General features: G+C 35.7%; 4 protein-coding genes across 5 annotated transcripts in view; 1 reads left to right on the top strand and 3 right to left on the bottom strand.

Moving 5' to 3' along the window:
- LOC109162361 (26S proteasome non-ATPase regulatory subunit 8 homolog A-like) overlaps positions 1-369 on the bottom strand; it is a 2,946-nt gene extending 2,577 nt beyond the window's left edge. The window contains exon 1 of the mRNA XM_019311083.1: positions 211-369. Coding sequence (XP_019166628.1) covers positions 211-315 — 105 coding nt within the window. The 5' untranslated portion in view covers positions 316-369. The remainder of the gene's footprint in view (positions 1-210) is intronic.
- LOC109162360 (F-box protein At1g70590) overlaps positions 1-18,406 on the top strand; it is a 27,175-nt gene extending 8,769 nt beyond the window's left edge. Inside the window, exons 5-6 of the mRNA XM_019311082.1 lie at positions 15,405-15,410; positions 18,396-18,406. The gene's annotated coding sequence lies outside the window, so the exon portion shown is untranslated. The remainder of the gene's footprint in view (positions 1-15,404; positions 15,411-18,395) is intronic.
- On the bottom strand, positions 8,559-11,334 carry LOC109162340 (protein FAR1-RELATED SEQUENCE 5-like). The gene is made up of 7 exons (XM_019311062.1): positions 11,226-11,334; positions 11,111-11,182; positions 10,829-10,948; positions 9,877-10,693; positions 9,463-9,566; positions 8,988-9,357; positions 8,559-8,904 (listed from the first exon to the last, which is right to left on the bottom strand). Exons 1-7 carry the CDS (start codon positions 11,332-11,334, stop codon positions 8,559-8,561), a joined length of 1,938 nt encoding a protein of 645 aa, XP_019166607.1.
- Positions 16,386-21,962, bottom strand: LOC109162359 (primary amine oxidase-like). Of its 2 annotated transcripts, none has more exons than XM_019311078.1 (12): positions 21,485-21,961; positions 20,793-20,908; positions 20,405-20,710; positions 19,931-20,043; positions 19,524-19,854; positions 19,221-19,436; positions 18,874-19,110; positions 18,583-18,768; positions 18,069-18,209; positions 17,348-17,616; positions 16,945-17,026; positions 16,386-16,829 (listed from the first exon to the last, which is right to left on the bottom strand). In XM_019311078.1, the coding sequence occupies exons 1-12, from the start codon at positions 21,678-21,680 to the stop codon at positions 16,707-16,709; spliced, it is 2,316 nt and encodes a 771-aa protein (XP_019166623.1). In that variant the 5' UTR covers positions 21,681-21,961; the 3' UTR covers positions 16,386-16,706. The 2 variants fall into 2 exon arrangements, with proteins under 2 accessions (XP_019166623.1, XP_019166625.1); XM_019311080.1 differs by having other exon boundaries at positions 16,707-16,829; positions 20,793-20,902; positions 21,485-21,962.

Below are 21,962 nucleotides of genomic sequence, written 5' to 3'. Positions count from 1 at the left end.
TATCAAATTGGGATTATAAAGAATTACTATCCTATTATCCTAAACACAATGGATTAAGGAAAAGACAACCCAATCAAATAATTAAAACTTTCTGCTGAAAATCAATAGCTTAATGGCATACAGAAGTCATTCTTAAACCGATACACACATTACAATGCACAAATGTGTATACATTGAGAAATCCTAGTTGTTAATATTAGCAATTGTTACCTTGAGCTGGGAGAGAAGTCTGGTGCAGGTATCGAAATCGTTGCTCGTAAAAGCGGCTTTGAACCGCTCGAACGATTGAGAAACCTCCGTGAGCTTTGGATCCATCTCTCTCTAGCTTTCTGATCTCCCTTCGTCTTCGTCCCCCCCAACGGCAAATGCTACTCTTCTTTGTCTACAAGAAAACTCAGCTTTTTCTCAATATCTGATTTGGGCCAATCCCATTGATTGGGTAATTCGGCCCAATGTTTAGTATTGGACTGCCATGTCATTTGGTCTTCGTTTTAGCAGTTGTTATATTATAGACCGCGGTGCATAATTGATTATGCACCGCGGCCCATATACGGCGCCGTTTCATTAATTAAATGAAACGGCGCCTTTTAACGCCGTCGATTACCTTTCAGCGCGTTGTTTCCTCTTTTTTTTTTTTTTAAAAAAAAATTTAAATATAAAAACGAAAAAGGGAAGTCTTGTCGTCACTTCCTTCCCAAACAAGCCACACTTACCATCAACACTCTCCCCGAGCTAGAACTTCAACCGCCATTTTTTACTTCTCGTCTCCATCGCTGTTCCTCTTCGTATCTCTGCATATTTCAGTTCATAACTTCAACAAGAAGGTAATAAAACTAATGTATATAATGCGATGTTCTATTTACCTACAAAGAAAAATATGTTCTATAGTACATTCTATGTGTTTTTCAGACATTTCGGAAGCAACATTCATGTTTTGCATCACAAACATGCATTGAGAAACACATGTAGTCAAAAAAACTATAATCTTATTGTAAACCCTAAATAAGAAACACATGTTTGTCTTTTTCATATAATGTGGTCCCAGATGTTTGTGTATAAAATAAAACTGCAAAGTGTGTTTAATAATACGGATTGTGTGGTCCCATATATTACATATGAAACTACTATATCCAAATGAAACTCTATTTCTTCTTAAATTAAACTGTAGTTATCTTCAACTGAAAGCGTAGTGTATAAGAACTGAAAGTGTATTGTATAATAACTGAAAGTGTATTGTAAATGAACTGAAAGTGCTTATCTCTGTGTCTCATTTCGTTTTAAAAGATGTTCATTGACACTACAGTATTATTTCAACTGAAAGCGTAGTGTATATTAACTGAAAGTGTATTGTAAATGAACTGAAAGTGTATTGTATATGAACTGAAAGTGCTTATATGTGTGTCGCGTTTTGTTTTAAAAAAAATGTTCATTGACACTATACTATTATTTCAACTGAAATCGTAGTGTATAAGAACTGATAGTGTATTGTATAAGAACTGAAAGTGCTTATATGTGTGTCGCATTTTGTTTTAAAAGATGTTCATTAACACTATAATATTATTTCAACTGAAAGCGTAGTATATATGAACTGAAAGTGTATTGTATATGAACTGAAAGTGTATTGTATATTAACTGAAAGTGCTTATATGTGTGTCTCATTTTGTTCTATAAAATATTCATCATTACTACTTATCATACTGTTGTAGACTATACCTATGCAAATGAAGAAAGCCACAAGAAAGCAAAAAACCAAGGTCGTCTTGGACTCACAAGCAGCCAAACCAACGCCACCAGCTCAACCAGCACCTGCTGCTGAAAAAACAGCAAAGAACGTTGAAGCCACAAGAGAACCTGCAAATAAACCACCAACACCTGAAAATGAACCAACCATTCCATCTGAACCAGAACAAACTGTGCAAGAAGAAGATGGACAGGAAAAGGGACCACCTGAAAACGAACCAGAACCAACTGTTCAGAAGGAAGAGGGGCATAAAAAAAGGGCACCCAAGCGCAAATCAACAGCAAAATCAACAAAGAGAGCTAAAGCCACCAAACAATCTGCTCCTGCTCCTGACACAAACCCAACTGCACCAAAACCAGCTGCTCAATGATCAAAAGACAAGGGACCAGCATTACCCAAGCGCAAAGCAACAGCAAGCCCCATTCCTGAGAAGAAAATGCACAAGAGGATAAAGAGATCTGCAATGAAGAGTGAGATGAGTAAAATGCAATATCTACAAACCAGAATGTCACCAAGGTATTTTCGGACCCTCGTTTCTTCTCTATCACCAGATCAACGCAGAGCAGTTCAAGATATTGGGTTTGCTGCTATGTTAAACTTGACCATATTTGACTGGGATAGCAGACTAACTAGGTATCTTGTTGAACGGTTTGATATCTATGAGTGCATACTGATGTTGGAAAATAATGACATGCAACTGTCGGAGGATGATGTACATAGCACAATGAACCTTCCCCAAGGAAAAATCCCTGTGATTGAGGCTCCTTCTGAGAATGAATCTGGTGAGTATAAGAAATTGTTGGCAGCTTGGAGACAGAGGTGGGGAATAACAAAGGGTTCTCCGGTGACAAATACAATGTCAACGGCCATTATTGAGAGGGGAAACAGTGGAGATATGTTCAAAAGAGACTTCGTTGTGCTGCTTGTATCGAGCTTGATAAAAGGCAACTAGAGCACAAAAGCAACCTACAAGATTTTATACTCCATGCTTGATGTTTCAAAGCTGAAAGACTTGAATTGGTGTCACTACACATTCAGATCTTTGATAAATGTTGTTGAATCTTGGAAGAATAACAAAGAGAGCTTTTTCACCGGTCATTCACTATTCTTGCTGGTAATATTTTAGTATGCACTTATAATAATTTTCTCATTAATCTATACGCTATGTACTACTACAATTACTGATAAAATAATTGCTAATTATAAATTTTATTCTTTCAAACACAGTTAACATACCTTGACAGAGTACAATACAAGGGTGAGAAGATTCAAAGGAATTACCCTGCAATAACTTCTTGGACTGAAGAAGCAGTTAAACAAAGAATCAAGGCAGAAATATTGTCTGGAAGATTTGGACGGGGAAAGATACTTGACAGATTTCAACATCAAGAGCGTGTGACCAGGGAAGAAAACATACCTGAAATGAGTTGTGGTCCTGTGAGAGGCAGCCAATCAAATGAATCCCTTGGGAGGATTACATCTGTACTGAATAGGATGGCTGACACAATTGTTGAGTTTGCTGGGGTGATGGCTGATATTGGAAACACAAGAACTGACGGAGAAATAATTAATCACTTTCGGGAACATTGCTGACATGATTACTTCAGTCCCTTCTTCACAACCAGAACGAGATGAGACTTTATTGTACGATGATGAGCTTTACAATCATCCAAGTTTCCTTGAAGCAATCAATGCTCTTGAACAGGCATTCTACCAAACCACCAAAGACTAACCGACTCAAGCTCCTGCTAAATCACAAACACCACATCCGATTCAAACACCAAGTTTTGACCTTGGAATTAGCCCTATACAATCATCACAAATCCCTGAAGAAATGAATGATACGCAAGCACACGATGATACTGAAACCCAGAACATTGCAAGTGATATTCAAGAGGACAGTGAGAAGACAGACTCTGATGAACCACAACTGGAAACCCCACCACCTGGGACTGAAAGCAATCTGTTTGATAGGTATGCTCTAACCTATTATATCTACGCTGCTTCCATGCATTTTCAATTGAAATGTAATCTTTAATAACTGAAACTGTATTATTCATGAAGTGACACCGTATTGTATGCAAACAGACACTGATTAGCATGCCTGACATATATATATATATATATATATATATATATATATATATATATATATATATATATATATATATATTTGTTGTATTTTAATAACTGAAACTGAATGTATAATTAATGATACTGTAGATGTAGATAACTGAAACTGAATTGTTTATCAAATGATACTGCATTATGTGCACTGTATCTCTATGTGCTGATACATGCATGATCCTCCATAAAACTGTAGTTTGATTGCTGAGCCTGACATTGATGACAACAATGAGGATGTTATAATTGATAAGACAAGGAGAATCAGAAACCTGCCATTGCGCCTAAGGTCCCCATACTGGACAACAAATGTTGAAAAGCTGAAGAATGTCGGTCCAAAGGAAAAGTTGATTTCAGACTATGTTTTCCTTGACCCAACAGAAGAACAACCATTAAGGTATAAAGCACACTTAACACACACTCTATTATACAATTTTTAATGCTAACTACTTTATTTATATACATTTTCAAATATGACAGTGAACAATTGTTTGCCCATGAGGGATACTACATCAATAGAGAGCAATTCCAGACCTTAAGAAGTGCTGAGATTGAGAGTATATTCTTAGATGTTTGGTGTCTAAGGCTGAATATGTTGGATCCAAGCCGTGGAATATGTTGGATCCAAGCCGTGTAAGCAAACACCATTACTATTTTCACATTATGCATGTTTACTTATGAATAACATACTTTAATGTAAAATGTATACTCTACAGCTCCAACTTGACAGTCCAGCAGATTGGGCACCAAACCACCAATCACATAGACAAGATGACTTTGAGCAGTGTCTAACCACCGAAATACAGAACATGGGGAATGTTGATATTAGTGATGCAAAATTGGTAATCATTTCTTTTTCAAATATTATATTTACAGTTAAACATACTACTACTGTTTTCTAATTTTTTTTCTTTAAAAAACATTAAAAAATCAAAACAGGTGTTCTTTCCCATTTACCGGCATCATCACTTCTTTGTCTTCTACTTAAATTTCATTACATCAAAGCTTGAAATCATTGACAACCAGCCACTCCTCAAAGGGCTGAAAATTCAAAGCAAGTATGGTGACTGTCCACAATTGCTTGTAAGTCATCTAATTACTTACTTCAGAATTCAAAACCAATTCACCTATAATGCATATCTAATTATTTCTGACATGCAGCAAAATACATTTGCATTATACCTTGGAAAGAATGGAATGAAAGATATGCAGGCAAATGTGAAAAAACTGACTGTTGACCTGGTTAAGATGGGTTGGAGATCATCAGCTAACAAGATTGACTGTGGTTTGTACGCAATGAGACATATGGAAACCTACATGGGGGATCAGAACTGGAAATGTGGATTTGTTCCAAAGAAACAGGATCAAAATGTATGTACATATAATACTTTACATATTTCTACTACTCAAATTCTCTGACACAAAACAGAGTTAACTAATGTGTACCAACAAAATGCAGGATCTACTTGATGTCTCTACGAGCAACATATGCAGCCAGAATTATCATGATGCCAACCAATCAGTACAAGGAAGAAGTCCTGAAGAACGCCAAGACAGTATTTGAAGGCAACAAATAGATGACTATGATAAACGGAACAACTAAAAAAATGTGAATGTTTGTTTTGATGTGACAAGAACATAAGTCACCTAAATGGTGTCAATATTTTTAGGTACCAAATGACAGATTCCATTGATATTTTGGGTAGATGTTCATCCTATTTACAAGTTTGTTGACTGAAAGACAATGTTGTTTGGTTGTAAAATTTGGTCACTGAACACAATGATGGTTCTTAACATGAAGTTTTTTGGGTAATCAATAATGATGCAATTCCATATGAATGTTTTTTAGTTTCAGTATATTACACGTACACTTTCAGTTCGTACCCAATACAGTATCATTTCATCACACTTATAGTTTCATTTACTAAGATATGAAAATATTAAAGACATTATATTCAGTTTCATTTTGCATAAACTAAAGTATCATTTATTAGACACTACAGTATCAGTTCATTATCTTTATAGTTACATTATAATATGGATGAAAATGTGAGAGACATACTGTTTATTTTCATTTTTCATACACTGTAGTATCATTCAATATACACTACATTATCATTTAAAAATAACTAGGACTTCATTTAAAAACATAAAAAAATAATATGTCAAACGTGCAGCAGAATTTCATACTGCAAAAAGTGTAATACCCGGTATTTTCCTATGGTTATGCTTCGGGGATGAAGCATCTTTTAAGGAGGGTAGATTGTAATACCCAGTTATTTTATACGTATTATTTTGACATAGATATTATTTTAACCAAAACTATATTATTTTATGAGATCCAAAACTATTTGAAACTAGTCTACTATTATGTATTATTTTGTGACTATTACTATTTCTTAAGATCATATTACTAATATGGTATAACGCTTAATTTAAATCCTAAAACTAGAGTTATTAAGTCGTAATGCAAGTTTATATATTAGATAAACTTAAAGTTTTAGTGTATATGTATATGTTAGCTCCGTATAGCTGAAGTCTCAATATATATGCATGTTACATATTTTAGGTCGTATATAACTTAATATCTATATTATTACTAAACCTTATTATATTAAGCTTTTAAGTATTTTAGTTCCCTACAACTAGAATTATTATTTATAATATAAGCTATTAGTTAAGTATTTAGGTAGGAGTCTAATTGTTCCCATCCTCATCAGTAGCTGATTCATTAAATCCTCCCCTTCATCATAATCATTAGTCGTTACTCTCATCGTTTTCCTTTTTCCCAATATCACCGAACACAAAATTAAAGAGAAAAATATACATAGCTGTCTTTTTTTTGTCATCGCTGGCTTTGTCACCGGTCTTCTTCTGTTATCATCTGACTCTGTTCGTCGTAGGATTTCATTCAAGGATTTTGTTGATTCTGGTTCGAGGTAAGATTTATGTTCACTAAAATCCTTTTACCCCAAATCAAAAATTGATTTTTCTAATTGTTTATGTGATTCGTGATTTTGAAAAATTGATGATATTTAGTGTTGTAAGTTATTTGATTATGTTATGTGAGTAGATATATGAGTTTAGATGTTTTGAAATCCCTACACATGTGATATGGTGATTTTGTGGTGGTTAAAAAGGAAAAATTTTACACAACTTGATCATTGCCTGAGAAAATTCTGACTGGCGCAGCTGGAAAGAAAAATTCGTGAAAATTGCTTCCTAAACTTCTTTTTTCTTGAAATTTTTTATGGATAACCTAGACTTGTTATATTTGATGTTTGTAAAAGTTTTGGTTAAAAATATGTTTAGATTCTTCCAGAATAATTTCGTAAAGTTTAGGCAGTGTTCTGCATATTAAATTACAGTCTGGCGCTGTGTTGAGAAGAATTTCGGGAAAAATACTTGTAGGCCTTGGATTGGCTTGAAACTTTTTGTGTGTAGACTAGACTCTTTTTACTACTTATCTAGAAAATTTCATATGAAAATACGTTACCAATTTTTCTCAGTAAATTCTGCAATTCAGGTCATAGTTTCTGAAAGTTTTTGTCAGTTTCTTATTTGACATATTGAGAAGTTGCTTGCTTGTGAAATATAATTATTGTTATCATTCTTATAAATATGGAGAGTACAAATTATTTGGTATAAAACTTACATTTAATTAACTTTGGTCATGGAGGATTTGTACTTGAATTTTTATTGTGAGGTTGGTCTCTCACATTTGATTATGGAACCAGTGTGGGGTTGGTCTCTCACATTTGGTTATGGATCTTGTGGGTTTGGTCTCTCACATTTGATTTTGGATTATTATTATATACCTTGTGGGGTTGGTCTCTCACAATCGAGTTCGTTCTACCCATTGGGGTTGGTCTCTCAATGGGGGTATGCATACTTAAGGGATTGATCTCGTGCCAACTGGGTTGGTCTCTGGTTGGTTGGTTGGTTTTGGTCACTGGGGCCGAAGTAATGATCCTTGCCTTGTATTTCTCCTCCTCATTGACTTGGTGGATAATAAAGGATTAAATCCTAATGTTGAGAAAAGTGGTAAAATGTGGGTTTTGTGAAATTTTATGTGAAATTATAAATTATATTTATTATGTGGTTGATTTGTTAATTGGTAATTAAATGTGAAGAAGTGGTATTAGGGAATGTTGCAAGTATGACATGATTAAGGGGTTAATGTGGAATTATGTGCTCCAAGGTGTTATGTGTTATGTGAAAAATGTTTTATAGGGTGGAGTAAGTCTTACCGGCTGTTGTATGCTGAATTTGTTCCCCCTTTAGTTATTTTGCAGGTAATATGGCACGAGTATCTGAAGCATGAGAGCGAATCATCTGTTAGCGCTTTGAATATTTATTTTTATTAGCTAATTTAGAAGTTGTTTCTAGACAATTGTAATATTACACTCAATGAACTAGTATTAGTTTTGGGTTGGTTTAGTAGTGTTGTTTTAGCCTGTGCGTTTGGATATAGATAGGTTGTGTTATCTAAACGTGGCGGTAGCATCCCTTTTGTTTTGTTTAGCTTCCGCAATTAAACAATGAAATTTTAATCAAATAAATGCCTTTTAATAAATTAATTTGATTTTGGAAAATGGGGGTGTTACAAAAAGCTATGCTACCATAACAACACACATACTATCTAATATCCAATCCAATCAAATCCAATATTACAATGATTGTAATTGACCTATCAACTAGGTTTAACCAAACCTAACTCATGACTGCCGCTAGAAGGATGAACAAAATAACCACTGCCAACAATATTAGCAACAACTCCTTCAACAGATGCCTGCACTGCAGCCTTTGTATTCATTTCAGCAACCTTGACACCCAACTTCCGCCCTCTCACTTGGTTATACTTTTTTCCGATTGTGCTAATATGTCTCCTATTGCGTTCACCTTTCGCCCTATTACGTGCTAGATTTTGAATTACACCAGATGTCCGTTGTTCACCATCTTCAATGACAATAAGACCAATATCACCTTCAACCTTCCTTCTAGCATCCTTAAAAGCATTTTCACACACTTCCCGAGCCCTGCAATTTGCTTGGCTGGATAACAATCACTGCTTATTATTCTATCTTCAATACCCTTTTTCGTCCATCTTTTGATAATGTACTTATCCGGTATTGCTGCAACACAGTGGACATTAAAAATGCGTAAAGAATGGGAGCATAAAATACCCATCTCTGAAAACAACATGCAGCTACAAGATATATCCAAATCATTCACTTTGAAACACACTTCATGACGAATGAGATCAACATCAGGACGCCACACATGATACTTTATCTCATTACCACTTCCCCCCACAGATTCTTGATGGCATGAAGTCCCTTTCACAAACTGTTCCTCTAAAAGATAATATATCTCAATAGTGTATATGTCTCTAGCATGTGAAAGGAGCTTCACATGATTCATCGCCATAGGTGCCAACCCTTGTGAACAACGCACGTTTTCACCGTTTTCCCTACTTCTCCACTCAGAAACTACACTAACAAATGAATTATAAAAATCACACAACACAGCTGTTTTTGATAATCTTCTAGATATTGAATGATTCGTAGACTCGCTCCTTTGAGATGATAAAATACCACCAGAGAAATATTCTTTACTAAATGCAGGACACCATTTCTCCCTAATAGAATATAGCTTATTTAACCACACATTTTTATGGCACCCATATTCTGTCATCATCCTGAAAAAAATATAAAGAAAAAAAAAACATGAATTTAAACCTATACTGTATATTTCTAAGTTGATGATCATATTTCTAAGTAGAGGGGATATAGGGAATGCCGAATAAATCCAGCTGAGCTCTACAAACAAATACAATCATCAACTGTTAAACACTGACACGGTATCATTTCATCACATAAGCAGTATCATTTCATACAACCTATAGTATCATTTAATAGTTCAGGTACTGTCAATCAACACACAGAAAACAAATTCACCAGAATATAAAACACTAACATAATATCATTGTGAAAAATCAGTAAAAATACCTGGTCCAATAAAATTCAAATTCAGCTTCGGTGTCAGTGTACTTCAACAGAAAATTTAAAAGCTCTAAGAAACCCTTTTTATTTCTCAGACTTTTTATGTGCTTCTTCGAATTCTCCCCGATGTGCCATATACAAAGTCTATGATTTGAATTCGAAAATACTTGTGCGATTGCAGCAGCCATGGCAGCACACTGATCAGTCATTATTGTTTGAGGATGCTTACCACCCATTGATCGTACAAATACTTTGAACAACCAAACAAACGACTCTATCCTCTCATTGAGTAAAAACCCACAACCAAACATCACATTCATGCAATGATGATTCATGCCTACAAAAGGGGCACATATCATATCATACCTATTTGTACGGTATGTTGTATCATGTACAACTAAATCACCAAACAAGTCATAATCAGCCTTCCTTTGACCATCCCTCCAGAAAAAGTTACACAGCATTGCATCCTCATCAAGTTCAAATTCAAAATAGAAATCAGATTCATCCATTTGTCTCCTTCTAAATATCTCAATCAAACTATTAGAATCAGTGCCATCTAAATGCTTTGCCGAATCTGAAGATATCATGTTATACGCATCCCTAGGAGTAAATCCAACAAACGATGACCCTCCTGACTGACGTTTTAAGAAGCGAATACCATCCGATAAGGGGACCCCACTCCTCTTCATGTTTTTTAAACATGTCAGCTGATTCTCAGACACTTTCCTATGCGACCTAAGCATATAACTTGATGAAGTCGGACACAGGACATGTTTATGCTCCTTCACATGTTTAGTAATGACCCAATTCCCATTTGAATCTATATCAAATTGACACATTGCATTACATCCAGATCTAGTAACTATCTTTGAGTAACACCTATTAGGAATATCTGGTATTATTCTAAAACCAGACTTAGAACAACAAAACATTTTCGTCTTCAAAATCCAAGTACCAGTAACATAATATTGTTTGCCCTTTTTAGCACTAAATCCCATACGAAATGCATAATCATTGTATATACCAAATGCATCTTCTATTGATCCAACAGAAAGTCTCAACAATTCTTCATTATCTGTGATTTTATTAAAACATCCCTTTAATATTTCTACTGAAACTATAGATACTACATTGGTATTCTACTGACACTAGTGTGCATTAAAAATGAAACTGACTACCATGATTTTGAAAACACAACAAATTCAAAATCAGTTAAGAATCGAACTAAACATGTAACCTGGAATAGCTAACTCTTCAACAATAACATGGTCAGATGTACCATCAACAGCAATCGAATGGTCAACATCATCTGCAACAAAATAAAAATATAAATTGACACTTCAGGTCACTACAACAGAAACTATATTGTTCAATAAACGAAACTACAGCGATATCAACATGAAGCTGCGTAACATGATCCTGAATAATGTATAACTCAAATAAGAACATGAACAATAACATGAATACATTTAATACCTGGAATATACTCATTATCGTCGATAAAATTTGTACACGGAACATCAGATGCAATCGGCGAAATACATTCGCCAGCGATCGGAATATCATCTTTACCTGCAACAAAAAAAAAACCATAGCATATCTACCAATTACACTCAAACAATAAAAACATCACACAAGACTGCAATACATAATATAATGATATACACCTGTAATTACTGAACTGTTCTCATCAACGATCATTAAATTCGAATCAATCTCCTCAATCCTATTTGTAACTACTATTTCATTCATGTTTCCGAACATAGATAACAATACAATAATTCGACCGATACCAAACGATAGCAATTCGACAAATCGAAACAGGAACAGATCGAAGAATCTTAAGAAAAAGAAAAGAAAAAGGAAAGAACGACAAATCTAATAAAAGGAAAGAAATACGAATTCAAAATAGGGAAATAACGACGAATGATAGAAATTAGCCGTCCGGAAACAATTAACGGCGACGTCTGAAACGCGCCCTAATTAATGATAAACGACGTCGTTTCATACCCTCGGTGCATAATGGATTATGCACCGCGGTGCATAATATAATTTGCGCATTTTTAGTATTCAGTCCGTATATAGTCGGCAAATTATATCATGCACCGCGCATCAAAACGATGTCGTTTTATTTAATGAAAAGAAACGGAATCTGTTTCTTCCCGTTTCGCAAAAAATAACTCTATTCTTCAGTTTCATTTTGTATACACTGCAGTTTCAGTTCAACACAACTACAGTTTCATTTCGATATAACTACAGTTTCATTCAATATTTATACACTCAAATATGTGAAAATGTTATTTAATTTTATTTTATATATACACTATAGTTTCATTAAAATACAACTACATGATCATTTTGATATAATTACAGCTTCATTGTACAATATATACTCAAATATGTGAAATGTTATTCAGTTTCATTTTATATATATTGCAGTTTCATTTCACCACAACTACAGTATCATTTTGATATAACTGCAGTTTCATTTGATAATATAAAAATAATACGTGAGGCAGTGTCGATTTAGATACACTGTGGTGTCACTCCGTTAACACTAACAGCGCGTCATTTCTTTACTTAAAAAAACGATGCCGTTTTGATGCGCGGTGCATAATTGATTATGCACCGCGGTCCATGATATAACGACTAGTTATATGCAATATAGACTATAAAAATCAATTTGCTGGAAAAAAAATACACTGGTAATATATTACAAATATACAAAATTACAAATACAATACAATAATTTATTTTATTTATATATATATATATATATATATATATATATATATATATATATATATCTTTATATATATAAAGCAGAATCTTTGTTTCCCTCCAAAACTATGAATGGACATTGGAAAAATGGGCTGCAGCAATGGATAGATTTGGCCCAAAAATTAAAAAAAAAATGTAATTATATATTGGCCCAACATGTGTTATATTAAAACTTTTATTTTTATTATGTTATATTATTTAGTGTAAAAAAATTCCCCCCGCCCCCTAAGTGTGAATGCATATTAATAGATTTGTAAGATCATTATTTTTTTTTTGTAAACCGCGAGGTGGTCCGGGTCTTTCTTTGTCCGTTTAACTTTGTAAGGTCATTATTGCAAATCAGATTAGCAATATGAATGCATTTGTTATCTTAACATTTAAATATTACATTGTATAGCTATACTTACATTTTTTAATGAAACTAATTCAGCTTTGTATCATAACGTTACAACGATACTTATAAATTTTTGTTCGTGCATCGCACAGGGCATATTCATTTAAACCTCAATTATAATTAATTTGACTATTGATAAATTTGTTAAATCAATTGCTTACATTTTTAATCAAACTAATTTTGAGATCAAAAACTCAAGTACGTTTTTCTATTTCCAAAACCATTTCTTTGCTAATTCAGATGATGTCAAAAAATTAATTGATAAATTTGTTAAATTAATAATAGCTCGTGCATCGCACGGGACAATTACTAGTATATATATATATATATATATATATATATATATATATATATATACACTGTTGGAAAAATAGTTTAAAATGCCATGTTAAGTGGCTATTTTGTAGTACAATTATCAGTATGATTCACTTTCGAATTGAGTCGGGTCAAAGTGGATTCGGGTTCTTCGTAATGAGACAAAGAGATTGATATATTCTACGCTCAAAACAGATAATGGATGGATGAAATATTGATTCTCAAAGTAGACCCATTAAGTTGGAAAAATGAAGGGAAGATGATTTGCCCCACTATTGTTTTGGGAAGAGGATTTGCCCCACTATTTATACAAGAGCTCTTTTAAGGCTTATTGAATTGTATAGCATAGATGCTCTCTCTTTCGCACAGCACAAGGAGATGCAAATCAAATCTCAAAATGAGATTGAAAATGCTTGACTCAAGCCTAAGCATGTGTGCGTTCGTCCCCTATATAAGAGAGGGTAGAGCAGCAGAATTTTACAACAACTAAAATCATATTTTTCCAGCCTCAAAACTCTCTGCTTCTACTCCTTTCTTAGCCTACTGTGTTCAGAATCTTGCTCTAGTTCGCCGGGTTCACTCGTTTGGGTGCTCAAACGTTGAACCGTAGTACGTTTTATCTTGGGAAGTCTAGGCTACAACACTCCTAGCACTTGTGGGAGGTAGCAAATAGGATTTTAAGAAAATAATGATCGCTTAACTCGTACTAAAAACCCTACACCAAACACAAGCATATCTCTTCATCCTTTCCTTCTCCTTTTTCTACAGAAAAAAAAATCTTTATTTTGTAGGATTATTATTCGGTTTTACCAACGGTTATCCAACATATACTGGAAAAAGAGCCAGCAAACAAAAAAAATTATTATTAAATTAAATTTAAAGGTAAGAAATTAAGAAAATAAATTACCTGCCAGCGCCGAGCAGTGCGACGATGAAGAAGAAGAAGAAGATCGAAGACCTCGGGTGAGAATTTGAGGAGTGAGAGCGAATGAGAAATATTTTGATTAGGTTTAGATCTGAGGTCACTACAAGGTGCTTAACATTTATTTATTTATTTATGTATCTTTACATACTTTGTTTGTAACTAGTTTGTTCAAATATTTAGAAAGACATAAGATCAAGGATCTTTTTGACCGTGAAATTAACAAAAGTATTTTTTTTATTAAAAGAATATAATAAATGTACATATTAAGATACAAGACTCCTGGACAGCTAGCAAAAAAATCACTGAATATCAGTATTAAAAATGAAATGCAGAAGATCTGGTATTGACCCTAATTTGGTCCTAGTATGCAAAGATTTTCTTAGAAAAGATTGGGAGGTTAGTTTCAAGTTCAACCACATCTACTGGGAGCAAAGTAAAGTGCTTGATGCTCTTGCAAGATATGTGCTTCGTAATGAGCAAGGTTTAAAGGAGTTCATAAGTCCCCCAAGAATGATTGAGTTGGTTTGAAGAAATCAAGTTGGTCAGGTAGATCATCGTGCGGTAATGAGTATCGACAACTGAATTTACCTTTTTGGTGGTCCCCTCTCTTATGATAAAAAAAAAAATGCAATGCAGAAGAAAGGAAACAATTACCTTCCGTTTGGTTCGCTGAAAAATATTTGAAGTAAAATGGAATTGAAATTTCATGAAAAATAAATTTCAAGAAAATAGATTTTACAGCACGTTTGGTTCACGAAATGAATTTTGAGGTAATAGGAATGATATTCCATAAGGAATGGAATAGGAATTGTATTCTATTGTTTGGGGTTCGCGGAAGGAATAGGCTTTAGGAATTATATTACAGTGTTTGGTTGATTTAAGGAATATAAATGAAATATGTTTTAAAAGACATAAATACCCTTATAAAAATATGTGATGGTGGCGATGGTGGTGGCGGTGGCGATGGTGGTGGTGGCGGCGGTGGTGGTGGTGGTGCTGGGGTGGTAGTGGTGGTGGTGGCGGGGGCGACGGTGGTGGTGGTGACGGTGACGGTTGTGGCAGTGGTGGTGGGGGCGGCGACGGTTGTGGCGGTGGTGGTGGTGGTGGTGCTACTGCTGGGTGGTGGTTCTGGTGGCGGTGGTGGTGGCGGCGGCGATGGTGGTGGCGGTGGTGGTGCTGGGTGGTAGTGGTGGTGCTGGGTGGCAGTGGTGGGGGCGACGGCGGTGATGGTGGTGGTGGCGACGACGGTGGTGAAATAGGATAAATTTATATATAGGATAAAAAATTAGGTTATAGAAAGGGGTAAAAAAAGAAAATAGATTCTAAAATCTATTCCTGAACGTTCAGTAATAAGCTAATACCAGGGGGCCCTAGTAATAGCTATTACCTTATTTGAGTAATAGGCTATTATACCAGGAATATTATTCCTGGTAATAGAAATGGTTACCAAACAAAGGAATAGGCCTATTACTGGGAATGCTATGTCATTCCCGGCCTATTCCGTGAACCAAACGAGCCTTATTGTTTGGTTGGTGGAAAAAAATTATTAGGGATATGAATTTCATTGTTTGGTTAGGTTTATAATGGTAAGGAATAATGAATATAAAGACAATTATATCCCTACACAGTAATTAAGAAAAGCTGGCAAGGACATAATTGTCCTACTTGTTTTCTATGGAAAACAAAATACCAAAGTGGGGCCGTGAAAATGTTTTTTGTGAACCAAACAAAGGAAAACCTCAAATTCAAAGAAAACATTTTCTTACTAAAACACAAAAAATGAATATCACCCCCACTAGTGATCAAACACATAACTTCCTATTTAAGAGAACTACTTCATACCACTAAACCACAAGGTCATTAGCATGCCCATACCCAATTTAGTTAGCCGAATTATGTCTGGAGTCCCATTATTCTGTAGTGGGAATGGATGATTAATTTTCACCCAACTGCTTGGTTTCAATTCTATGTACTTGGGAATTATAAGGGTTTGTGAATACCAGTGCTATTCAGAACCTTAGAGTTGAAGGGAGAAATTTAGCCAGTGCCTGATCAATAAGTTGAATTGAGTTTACATAAACTGATAAACATCAGATATGGAAATTTAGAATGCAGTGTTGTTTCATTTTTGGATAGTGAGGTTTCTTCATTCAACATTGCTACTCATAGCCTTAAACAGGGCTAGAAAAGAGTCCACCAACGCTATGGTTGGACACATAATAAAACAGTATTACAAACAAAGATCACCAAGCCGAATGAACAACAGAATTGGTAAACAAAGTTTAAACTCCAAAACCACAAAATATGACTTAAAACATGGCAAATGCACTTCAAGAATCCACCAACGGTACGGTTGCACATATTATTAGACACAAATCAACGGATATAAAACAAGCAGAAGCAGCTACAGCTTTCCCTTCAAAGCTTTGCAACCAAGCCAGGATGGCATGGCTTTGTAATCACTCCATTTTCCTTGGGATCTGGATCCGCGGAGCTTGGGGGCACATCTACTGCTGGTGAGCAATTAAAGAATCCATGCGGCTGCAACGAAAAACAATTAGGGTTAAATTCCCAATGCACACACATTGTGCTTCCTTGTAAGCTACATAGTACAGTATTTTATACAAAGGAATCATCAAGTTCAAGTGTTGAATACCATGAGCATGAAACCAATGCGCTCCACAGGCATTACCGGCCAGTCTTCCAGCCGAGGAACATGAGTCACTCCAAAAACATACCTGTAGATTTTTGACAGTCAAGTCAGATACCATATCACATTCATATAATTGTGAAATTGAAAAACCACATTTAATACTTTATAATTGCACTCATTGAATATTCTTCTATGTATTTCTCTGTCTTATCTTTGTATAGGCAGGCTATATAAGCCAAGAAAATATGCACATTGTGCAGCACCAAGCTATAAACATGCATGATGGTCATAGTAGTTTGGAAATTTAAAAAATAAATAAATAAAAAGAAAGACGAAACACTTGTGACTTATCCTCCACCAATATAGAAATTAACTTTGAATTTTATCATGTACAGAGAACACTAACCAAAGAACAATGTCGGTTTCTTCCAGAGGTCGATTCTGTTTAACCCAAGAAGCCAATCCCTCTCCAACACGTGGATTCTGATTAGGAAACTCTCCTCCAGGAAACATCTCATTACGTGCATACGGTGTAACCCATAGATTGTGTTTCAGGAAAGCAGCTCTTCTCAGAAATTTTGCCTCTGTACCAGCTAATGGTAAACAGTTCGAGCCAGGTACAAGCTTGTAGCCTGTTAACTGTCCAGTGCGATTGACTGTTCTTGTGTTCTTGATCTAATTGTTGACATAACATATAATCCAATGTTATTGAAGTACTTCTATACTACAAGAATTCTCGTTAATTTTGTAAAAGGATGCAACATTTGAACCAAACAGCAGTATAAGATGTCAAAAACCACATTTAAATTTCAAGTTAAAAGGATAACCACACTCACAGAGACAAAGCTCAATAGGATTGACAAAATAGATCCTTGTCAGTATTTACATGTGAACAGACTTAATAATGTATTGGAATTTACAAAATACAGGTTTACTTTGTGGGATTAATATGTAACTCAAAAGAGTGGGAACACCCAACCACTACACATTAGCAAAGGACAGAAACTATATCATGAATCATTAATATGTGCTACTTTAAGAAGTAATATGAGTTTCAAAAGCTTGAACTCTTTTAAATTACCAGATCAAACAGGGGAATAGCTACACTAAAGAGAAAGAAGTCTTACAATCCAGTGCCGAGCAGATAAAGGATTACAGTCACGCATGGCTTCCAATTCAGTTTTGAGCAATCTCTCTTCTGCGTAAAATGCATTGTTATGGACATTATTCTCTCCAGGCTCTTCAACTTTAACATTTGCCTCAACCACCTACAGAGTACAGAGGAACAAGAATTGCATTAAGCATATAATAATATTAAGAGTTATAGAAGTCGGGACTGAATCTGATGTGACTACCAAATCAACAATCAATAAAGAGTGCATAGACTCTGGTCTGTTTCTTTCCAGACAACGAAGATCACGATTGATATATAGACAAAAGAAAACGTGAATCAGTAGTGACATACATAATCCACAGTAGTCAGATTTTCAAATATATTATAATACAATTAAGCACACAAGTCACAAAAGCTTAATTTCAAAGAATTGATCACTCAAGGAAAAAAAAAAACTATTTTACTAGCTCAATCATCCATATGCTTGGGGACTAAACAATAGATTAGCTGATGAAGAATAAACAAACCTGGTTATGTGCTTCTCCAGGCTTGCAATCAACGGCCATGTCCATACGAGCCACAAAGAAGTGTTGATGAACAGGTGCATATAGACCAGGAGCAATAGTGGTCCCATATTTTCTTACTTCCCCTGGCTGCAAAGCTCCAAGACTGAGAATCCCTGTAAGCTTAACCTCAGCTTCAATTTTCCCATCCTGTGGTGGAAATGGTAAATAGTCTTTGTAAAATGAAGAACTCAAATCTCAGAGGCAATAACAGAAACATTTATTTTTCTATTGAACAATAACTAAATAACTTGCCTGATAAAAATGCCAGAAGAAGCCATATTCATAGTTAGCCACAGTACATATGAAAGATACTGTCAGCCGTCGCGAACGCCTTACTTCAGCTAAGCCCGTTCTCCAGTCTTGATGCTTCCACAAGATTCCATGATCCTCTTCATGCATGCAAACACAGTTTTCAATTGTTTCGACACCTCCAGCAAAATTTGTGAAGTGTGCATCAAAGTACTTGATGTAGCCTAAGCAATCACAACCCTACAACCAAAGTAGAACTTTTAAATTGTAACTAACATCAATTTATGTTCAAAGCTAAGTAGAGATGCATGAGAACATAATCTATGAATGTCAATAGAATGCACTTCAACCTTCTTTAGCGAGTGAGCATTTTTACCAAGGCCATCTTCCCCTGCATCAAATGCATTTTTCCTGTAGTGAGGATCGTTTGGATCCCCATAAGGAACTACCATCTCAACAAAGCTTAACCTGTGAGCCACAGGCCGACGGCCTCTACTACCATCAACATATGCAACTGAGTAGATAACTAAACCTTCTCTGGGGGTGAAGCCAATGCGAAAATTCCACTGCAAAACAGATTTCAATTAAACAGATATTAATTTGCCCAGTGTGGAGAAATAATCAGAGGTTAAGCTGCCAAACTAATCAAGTACCTTCTGCCACTGAACAAAGTGTCCATCGACACGGAAGCTAGGACCTTCTGGTTGAATAATATGTAGAGGTTTTACATCACTGCGATCAACCCCTCCTCTGGTTTCCCCAGGAGTATAATTTCTCAATGGATCAGCAGGGGGTAGGGGAACCAACTTACGATCTTCAAACTCTATAACAACCATATTTTGCATATCAACCAGTATGTAAAGTCCTTCAACTGGACGAGCATAACCATTTTCCATTGGACAATCACTCTCGGTTCTACAGAAAATAAGTGGTTTTGCAAGTCTGCGACTAGGTGCATCAGCTTCACTGTAATAACCAACACACCTGAAGAAAAAGGTGAATTAGTAGGCATATATGACAGACTCACAAATGTTTGGGTAAACAAAATGCCAAAACCTACCAGGCATCCACCATCACAAGATCCATATCCACAATACCCCTCTTTTTCATTGCCTCCCGAAAAGGAGGGAAATCCTTCACAACAGCTTCACATTCAGCATATTCAGCAGCATCCTGAAACACACTCCAACAAAGAGATATACAAAAGCATATTAATGAAATCCTCTAGCTTTTATATGCATGAGAATTTATATTTTCTATTTATTAAGTTATTTTCAGTTGGAATACGGAAAGCCTATAATTGGGTATATTGTGAAGCAGACATCAAAGAGACTTCCACTACACACAACACATGCACAATTGCATTCACAAAGGAATATAAATCATTTTTATGAGTAAACCTTTACAGCATATATGCAGCACTCAATCTAGTGAGTTATGTACTCCAATATTTCTAAAACCAGCAGATACATCTAGCTAATGAACAATGTGACAAAATTAGTCTGTATATTTAACCGTAAAATGAGTCACATACCATTGAAGGCTGTACATCAGGCACAACCTTTGACGAAATGACTTTACCCCTATGGTGGCCACCCCGAGTTACAGCATGCACCTCAGAGAGTTCAACAATCCAGAAGCTGGTCTCATTTGACTTCTTATTATAAACTACAAGTCTTGCCTGCCTTGGAGGAAGCTTACTGGGAATTACAGGACCCTTTTTAGTCCTGGGTAGTAATGATGGCTGAAATGGAGGAAAGAAGTAGGCATCTGCTAATGCAACCACATTCTTATCAGGTTCCACCAATGAAACTTCAGCAAACCGCATGCTATCTCTCACCTAAACATTCCAATCACAGTTAAAAGATATTTACACAACTAGACTTAATGAGCAAAATCAATAATGTTGTTCAAAAAACAACCTCAGGAGTTGCCCCAGCTGCCCTGACAGTTGCCACAGCCACTGAGATCTCAGCGGCAGTTAAAGGATCTAATGGATGGCGGCTTTGAGCCCTCATAGTGTTTGGTAGTACTGAAACTAGCAAAACAACAAAAAGTATCTTAGAGCAGAGATCATTACAACTTCCCACCCAAAACTCTGCATAAAAAAGAGTGATGACACTTGCCCTAAACGAATCAACTCCGTTACTTCCATTTTGATGATAAGGAATAAGAAAATTCGTATTAAAAGAAATATAAAACACAAGAACTAAAATATTATAAGAACAAAACAAATAAACAGACCAGAAGTTCTCTCCAATATCAAAATACAATAAATTGAAAACAATACTTTCCAATTGGTGAGGAATAGAGAAATGGAAAACGAGCTAGAGAGATTTCACTTACTGAGAAGTACAGATCACACAAATGTTGAATATTTTTCATTTTTTAACAATAAAATTACGGGCAAAAATGTTCCAAAATCAACAATTTCATAGTAACACCAAGGAAAATCACTACTCCGTATTATTTCTTCAAAAAGTATCAGTATGATCTTAACACGCTCAGTAACGCGCGCGTGTGTGCACAGAAAGAGAAGTCATCCAATGCATGCATCTAAATCACCAAGTACAGCTAGAGAAACAGTATACAGAACGTGAAAATGGATGTATACCTTTAGCAGAAGAAGCAGGAGGTTGTTCAATGGAGTCGATCACGGCCGCCAGGGGAGAAGCGGCGGCGACAGCTTCCCGCTGGCCGATCTGGCGTTCGACGGAGGAGGTCCATTCCTGCAAAACATCGCCGTCGGCAGCGGCGACGACGGAGTCATTTCTAGATTGGAGCGTCGCTTTTTCCGGAGTTGAGGCCATTGCAATGGATTTGCGAGCTCACTGTAACCGCCGTAATACTGATCGCCGTAGAAATAGCAACAGCTCTCCTCTGACATACAGCGAAGAATAGTGTGCTCCACTACCACTTTCACAGGAGGATCACTCCCTTCCGCGCCTCCCAAGTCTCTATCTCTCTCTGTTGTATTCAAGCAAAGGTGGAAGAAAAAATTGAGATCAAATGGAGATGAACAGAGGGAAATGCCCTGCCCTGACCTGCTAAAAGTGAAGTGATCCGTACTTCTGGGTTTTTGGAGGATGTGT

This window comes from Ipomoea nil, unplaced genomic scaffold (assembly GCF_001879475.1).
Source record: "Ipomoea nil cultivar Tokyo-kokei standard unplaced genomic scaffold, Asagao_1.1 scaffold2939, whole genome shotgun sequence".
Classification (NCBI taxonomy): domain Eukaryota; kingdom Viridiplantae; phylum Streptophyta; class Magnoliopsida; order Solanales; family Convolvulaceae; genus Ipomoea; species Ipomoea nil.
This window is presented reverse-complemented; position numbering and strand designations above follow the sequence as displayed.

What these genes read in the sequence shown, in the direction of transcription:
- LOC109162340 (XM_019311062.1), bottom strand. Translation starts at nt 11,334, where the DNA reads ATGTTATTGTTCATGTTCTTATTTGAGTTATACATTATTCAGGATCAT. An exon ending in TGAACAATATAGTTTCTGTT is followed by an intron (nt 11,183 to 11,225) that starts GTAGTGACCTGA and finishes ATTTTGTTGCAG; the next exon opens with ATGATGTTGACCATTCGATT. An exon ending in GTTGCAGCAATACCGGATAA is followed by an intron (nt 8,905 to 8,987) that starts GTACATTATCAA and finishes AGCAAATTGCAG; the next exon opens with GGCTCGGGAAGTGTGTGAAA.
- LOC109162359 (XM_019311078.1), bottom strand. Translation starts at nt 21,680, where the DNA reads ATGGCCTCAACTCCGGAAAAAGCGACGCTCCAATCTAGAAATGACTCC. An exon ending in ACTTTGTTCAGTGGCAGAAG is followed by an intron (nt 19,437 to 19,523) that starts GTACTTGATTAG and finishes TCTGTTTTGCAG; the next exon opens with TGGAATTTTCGCATTGGCTT. An exon ending in GCATTGGTTTCATGCTCATG is followed by an intron (nt 16,830 to 16,944) that starts GTATTCAACACT and finishes TTTTCGTTGCAG; the next exon opens with CCGCATGGATTCTTTAATTG.